Below are 7,500 nucleotides of genomic sequence, written 5' to 3' on the forward strand. Positions count from 1 at the left end.
GGGAGAAGGGGTGAGGGAGGAGGGAGGACAGAACACAGAGAGTCAGGTTAGGCACCATAAAGAGGCAGAGAGAGAGGGAGGAGAGAGAGGGAGGAGAGAGGGGGAGGAGAGAGAGGGGGAGGAGAGAGGGGGAGGAGAGAGAGGGAGGAGAGAGGGGGAGGAGAGAGAGAGGGAGGAGAGAGAGGCAGAGGAGAGGGGGAGGAGAGGGAGGAGAGAGAGGGAGAGTAGAGAGAGAGGGAGGAGAGAGAGGGAGGAGAGAGAGGGAGGATAGAGACAGGGAGGAGAGAGAGAGAGAGAGGGAGGAGAAAGAGGGAGCAGACTGATGTTATGCCTTCATGGTAACGTGTGAACAGAGTAGAACCACAGTCACCCAAAGGCTGAGCTGAGGAAAAGTTTAAGGAAACAAACAGAGGTCAGAGGTCAACTCACCGGTGAGCTCGGCCCAGTTGGATGCGGGGCTGTTGATGGTTCGTATGGTGAAGCTACGGAGGCGGTCATATTGTAACTCCCGGTATCGTACCCTGAACCCCAGCAGCACCCCGTTTATCTGCTTCTCAGCAGGCGGCTGGAAGGGGGATCCATCACATTTATTTATAAAGACCTTTATATATCCACGGTCCTACATCAACACAGTGTTTTACAGTAAACCCAGCCTAGACCACCAGACTTAAAAACAACACAAGGAAACTACCTAGAAGAGAGAAAACTGCACCTTACAAATGTACCACTTACCTCCCATCGGACCAGCACCGACGTGGTGGTGTGGGGTGTAACAGAGAGGATTGTGGGAGCTTTGTCTGGGGCTGTGTGGAGACAGATATAGGGGTATCGTTGAACTGGTGGACTGTATGAACACGCACGCACGCACACGCACACACACACACAAACACACACACACACACACACACACACACACACACACTAGGGCTATTGTGTCAACAAGCACAAGCAGTGTGATTCTCTGACGCTCCGTATGAGAGAGAGAGAGAGAGAGACAGCAATGAGAGACAGTAATCAGAGAGACAGAAATGGCTGCCTAGTGAGGAGGACTGTCTGTCTCCCAGTACAGTGGAGTGACTAGACACAGGTCTCAAGAGGATAACCCAGCGAAAACAGCATTGAAGCAACATGAACCTGGGTTCAAATAGTTGACAGTTTGGCTCAATGAAACCAACAAAATAGTTCCTAATTTGAAAAACTATCTGGCACTACAGGCAGATTTAAACAAACTCTCAAAACCCTGTCTATCTGGCACTACAGGCAGACTTAAACAAACTCTCAAAACCCTGTCCATCTGGCACCACAGGCAGACTTAAACAAACTCTCAAAACCCTGTCCACCTGGCACTTCAGGCAGACTTAAACTCTCAAAACCCTGTCCATCTGGCACTACAGGCAGACTTAAACAAACTCTCAAAACCCTGTCCACCTGGCACTTCAGGCAGACTTAAACAAACTCTCAAAACCCTGTCCACCTGGCACTACAGGCAGACTTAAACAAACTCTCAAAACCCTGTCCATCTGGCACTTCAGGCAGACTTAAACAAACTCTCAAAACCCTGTCCACCTGGCACTACAGGCAGACTTAAACAAACTCTCAAAACCCTGTCCATCTGGCACTACAGGCAGACTTAAACAAACTCTCAAAACCCTGTCCATCTGGCACTACAGGCAGACTTAAACAAACTCTCAAAACCCTGTCCATCTGGCACTACAGGCAGACTTAAACAAACTCTCAAAATATTTACAAGATTGGAAAAAGGTTTGGGAAAGCGAGTTTGCTGGGCTACGGAGTCAGTCAGTGTCATTTCCATGATGTCCTTACCGTCCTGCAGTGTGGTGACAGCCTCACTCTCCTGGCTGTACTCACTGTCCCCGATGTCGTTGGTGGCTTTCACTCTGAACTGGTAGGAGGTGAACGGCTTGAGGCTGGCAGGAGAGAATGTCCCCTGTCAGTTCACTTGTCTTCAACCTAGAGTTATCCTAGACATACTAGATAGTGTGGTAACACTGTGTTTAAAGGCTGCCTACATAAACACATTCATAACCCCACATAACACATTCATAACCCTACATAAACACATTCATAACCCCACATAACACATTCATAACCCTACATAACACATTCATAACCCTACATAACACATTCATAACCCCACATAACACATTCAAAACCCTACATAACACATTCATAACTCTACATAAACACATTCATAACCCCACATAACACATTCATAACCCTACATAACACATTCATAACCCCACATAAACACATTCATAACCCCACATAACACATTCATAACCCTACATAACACATTCATAACCCTACATAACACATTCATAACCCCACATAAACACATTCATAACCCCACATAACACATTCATAACCCTACATAACACATTCAAAACCCCACATAACACATTCATAACCCTACATAACACATTCAAAACCCCACATAACACATTCATAACCCTACATAACACATTCATAACCCTACATAACACATTCATAACCCTACATAAACACATTCATAACCCTACATAACACATTCATAACCCTACATAACACATTCATAACCCTACATAACACATTCATAACCCTACATAACACATTCATAACCCTACATAACACATTCATAACCCTACATAACACATTCATAACCCTACATAACACATTCATAACCCTACATAACACATTCATAACCCTACATAACACATTCATAAACCTACATAAACACATTCATAACCCTACATAACACATTCATAACCCCACATAACACATTCATAACCCTACATAAACACATTCATAACCCTACATAACACATTCATAACCCTACATAGCACATTCATAACCCCACATAACACATTCATAACCCTACATAAACACATTCATAACCCTACATAACACATTCATAACCCTACATAACACATTCATAACCCTACATAACACATTCAAAACCCCACATAACACATTCATAACCCTACATAAACACATTCATAACCCCACATAACACATTCATAACCCCACATAACACATTCATAACCCCACATAACACATTCATAACCCCACATAACACATTCATAACCCTATATAACACATTCATAACCCTACATAACACATTCATAACCCTACATAACACATTCATAACCCCACATAACACATTCATAACCCTACATAACACATTCATAACCCCACATAACACATTCATAACCCTACATAAACACATTCATAACCCCACATAACACATTCATAACCCCACATAACACATTCATAACCCCACATAACACATTCATAACCCTACATAACACATTCATAACCCCACATAACACATTCATAACCCCACATAACACATTCATAACCCTACATAACACATTCATAACCCTACATAACACATTCATAACCCTACATAAACACATTCATAACCCTACATAACACATTCATAACTCTACATAACACATTCATAACCCTACATAACACATTCATAACCCTACATAACACATTCATAACCCTACATAAACACATTCATAACCCCACATAACACATTCATAACCCTACATAAACACATTCATAACCCTACATAACACATTCATAACTCTACATAACACATTCATAACCCTACATAACACATTCATAACCCTACATAAACACATTCATAACCCTACATAACACATTCATAACCCTACATAAACACATTCATAACCCCACATAACACATTCATAACCCTACATAACACATTCATAACCCTACATAAACACATTCATAACCCTACATAACACATTCATAACCCTACATAAACACATTCATAACCCCACATAACACATTCATAACCCTACATAACACATTCATAACCCCACATAACACATTCAAAACCCTACATAACACATTCATAACCCCACATAACACATTCATAACCCTACATAACACATTCATAACCCCACATAACACATTCATAACCCCACATAACACATTCATAACTCTACATAACACATTCATAACCCTACATAAAGACATTCATAACCCTACATAACACATTCATAACTCTACATAACACATTCATAACCCCACATAACACATTCATAACCCCACATAACACATTCATAACTCTACATAACACATTCATAACCCTACATAAAGACATTCATAACCCTACATAGCACATTCATAACTCTACATAAACACATTCATAACCCCACATAACACATTCATAACCCTACATAAACACATTCATAACCCCACATAACACATTCATAACCCTACATAAACACATTCATAACCCTACATAACACATTCATAACCCTACATAACACATTCATAACCCTACATAACACATTCAAAACCCCACATAACACATTCATAACCCTACATAACACATTCATAACCCTACATAAGACATTCATAACCCTACATAACACATTCATAACCCTACATAACACATTCATAACCCTACATAACACATTCATAACCCTACATAAACACATTCATAACCCCACATAACACATTCATAACCCTACATAACACATTCATAACCCCACATAACACATTCATAACCCCACATAACACATTCATAACTCTACATAACACATTCATAACCCTACATAAAGACATTCATAACCCTACATAACACATTCATAACTCTACATAACACATTCATAACCCCACATAACACATTCATAACCCCACATAACACATTCATAACTCTACATAACACATTCATAACCCTACATAAAGACATTCATAACCCTACATAACACATTCATAACTCTACATAAACACATTCATAACCCCACATAACACATTCATAACCCTACATAAACACATTCATAACCCCACATAACACATTCATAACCCTACATAAACACATTCATAACCCTACATAACACATTCATAACCCTACATAACACATTCATAACCCTACATAACACATTCATAACCCTACATAACACATTCATAACCCTACATAAACACATTCATAACCCTACATAAACAGTCCGTTAAATGTGAATAAGGTCTCTCTGCCCTCTGACCTACACTAGATAGGGTACTAGGTATTGTGCTAGGTAGTGCATTAGGTAGGGTACTAGGTAGGGTGTGTACTGTACCTGTCCACTATGTAGGAGCTGGCCTCGTGGTTGACCGATGCAGAGTGGACAGTCCAGTTACTGTCTGGTAGCTCTCTGTACTGCACCGTGTAGTATCGGACAGGTGACAGGCCGTCGCTACCTGGTTCCCATGACAACATCACACTGCGCGCCTGCACGTCCTCCTGGGGCACTGTGGGACGGCTGGCTGGCTGGGGCCGCGCTGAGGGGGCGGGGCAAACACACACTGTCAATCACCGTTCCCATACATAACTGCAATGACCGTAATAAATCAGTAAATCAATGAATGAATAAATTAATAAATATATGCAAATAACTAGATGCGAAAATACAAATATAAATAAATAAAAACATGAATAAATAAACACATGAAAACACAAATAATATGTCAAATAATAAATAAAAGATGTAAATAATTGAAAGCTACATTATGTTTGCACTATTTCCTCCCCAGTCGGGTCAGTACCTACCTCTCTTCTCTGTCGTTACCTTCAGGGCCTCTGCAGCTTCTCCCCCAGCACTATTTCCTCCCAGTCGGGTCAGTACCTACCTCTCTTCTCTGTCGTGGCCTTCAGGGCCTCTACAGCCTCCCCCCAGCACTATTTCCTCCCCAGTCGGGTCAGTACCTACCTCTCTTCTCTGTCGTGACCTTCAGGGCCTCTGCAGCCTCCCGCCCAGCACTATTTCCTCCCCAGTTGGGTCAGTACCTACCTCTCTTCTCTGTCGTGACCACTAGGGCCTCTGCAGCCTCCCCCCAGCCCTTGCGCGTCTGAGCGGTGAGGCGGAACACATAGACAGACTCTGGTTTCAGTCCAGATGCTGTATACTGTCGTGCACTGGGGCTCAGCACGTCCACAGTGGCTGCGTTGCTATTGGAGGTGTTCCGTCTGTGTGTGATCTGATAGGCTAGACCGGAGAGAGGAACAGGACGATTCAGTACGGGAAACGATCTGTTGACGACCTAATATGTTGAAATGTTGTTGATAAAGAACATGGACATAGATCTCATAGTGTATTAGAGGAACCAGGGACAATGTAATAAACAGAATGTGGATAATGTCTTAGAGGAACCAGGGACAACGTAATAAACAGAATGTGGATAATGTCTTGTCTTAGAGGAACCAGGGACAACGTAATAAACAGAATGTAGATAGTATCTTAGAGGAACCAGGGACAACGTAATAAACAGAATGTAGATAGTGTCTTGGAGGAACCAGGGACAACGTAATAAACAGAATGTAGATAGTATCTTATGTAGATAGTACCTAATATGTTGAAATGTTGTTGATAAAGAACATGGACATAGATCTCATAGTGTATTAGAGGAACCAGGGACAATGTAATAAACAGAATGTGGATAATGTCTTAGAGGAACCAGGGACAACGTAATAAACAGAATGTGGATAATGTCTTGTCTTAGAGGAACCAGGGACAACGTAATAAACAGAATGTAGATAGTATCTTAGAGGAACCAGGGACAACGTAATAAACAGAATGTAGATAGTGTCTTGGAGGAACCAGGGACAACGTAATAAACAGAATGTAGATAGTATCTTAGAGGAACCAGGGACAACGTAATAAACATAATGTAGATAGTATCTTAGAGGAACCAGGGACAACGTAATAAACAGAATGTAGATAGTATCTAAGAGGAACCAGGGACAACGTAATAAACATAATGTAGATAGTGTCTTGTCTTAGAGGAACCAGGGACAACGTAATAAACAGAATGTGGATAGTGTCTTGTCTAAGAGGAACCAGGGACAACGTAATAAACAGAATGTGGATAATGTCTTGTCTTAGAGGAACCAGGGACAACGTAATAAACAGAATGTGGATAGTGTCTTAGAGGAACCAGGGACAACGTAATAAACAGAATGTGGATAGTATCTTAGAGGAACCAGGGACAATGTAATAAACAGAATGTGGATAATGTCTTGTCTTAGAGGAACCAGGGACAACGTAATAAACAGAATGTGGATAGTGTCTTAGAGGAACCAGGGACAACGTAATAAACAGAATGTGGATAGTGTCTTAGAGGAACCAGGGACAATGTAATAAACAGAATGTGGATAGTGTCTTAGAGGAACCAGGGATAACGTAATAAACAGAATGTGGATAGTTTCTTAGAGGAACCAGGGACAACGTAATAAACAGAATGTGGATAATGTCTTGTCTTAGAGGAACCAGGGACAACGTAATAAACAGAATGTGGATAGTGTCTTGTCTTAGAGGAACCAGGGACAACGTAATAAACAGAATGTGGATAGTGTCTTGTCTTAGAGGAACCAGGGACAATGTAATAAACAGAATGTGGATAGTGTCTTAGAGGAACCAGGGACAACGTAATAAACAGAATGTGGATAGTGTCTTAGTGGAACCAGGGACAATGTAATAAACA

At 41.4% G+C, this 7,500-nt stretch overlaps 1 protein-coding gene across 1 annotated transcript in view; it reads right to left on the reverse strand.

Moving 5' to 3' along the window:
- The window catches only part of LOC110512656 (protein sidekick-2-like), a gene marked incomplete at its 5' end in the record, with an annotated part of 75,587 nt that overhangs the window by 41,412 nt on the left and 26,675 nt on the right, over positions 1-7,500 (reverse strand). The window contains 5 exons of the mRNA XM_036973362.1: positions 430-565; positions 733-803; positions 1,825-1,928; positions 5,100-5,301; positions 5,811-6,005. Coding sequence (XP_036829257.1) covers positions 430-565; positions 733-803; positions 1,825-1,928; positions 5,100-5,301; positions 5,811-6,005 — 708 coding nt within the window. The remainder of the gene's footprint in view (positions 1-429; positions 566-732; positions 804-1,824; positions 1,929-5,099; positions 5,302-5,810; positions 6,006-7,500) is intronic.

The sequence above is a fragment of the Oncorhynchus mykiss genome, unplaced genomic scaffold (genome assembly GCF_013265735.2).
Source record: "Oncorhynchus mykiss isolate Arlee unplaced genomic scaffold, USDA_OmykA_1.1 un_scaffold_235, whole genome shotgun sequence".
In the NCBI taxonomy this organism is placed as follows: domain Eukaryota; kingdom Metazoa; phylum Chordata; class Actinopteri; order Salmoniformes; family Salmonidae; genus Oncorhynchus; species Oncorhynchus mykiss.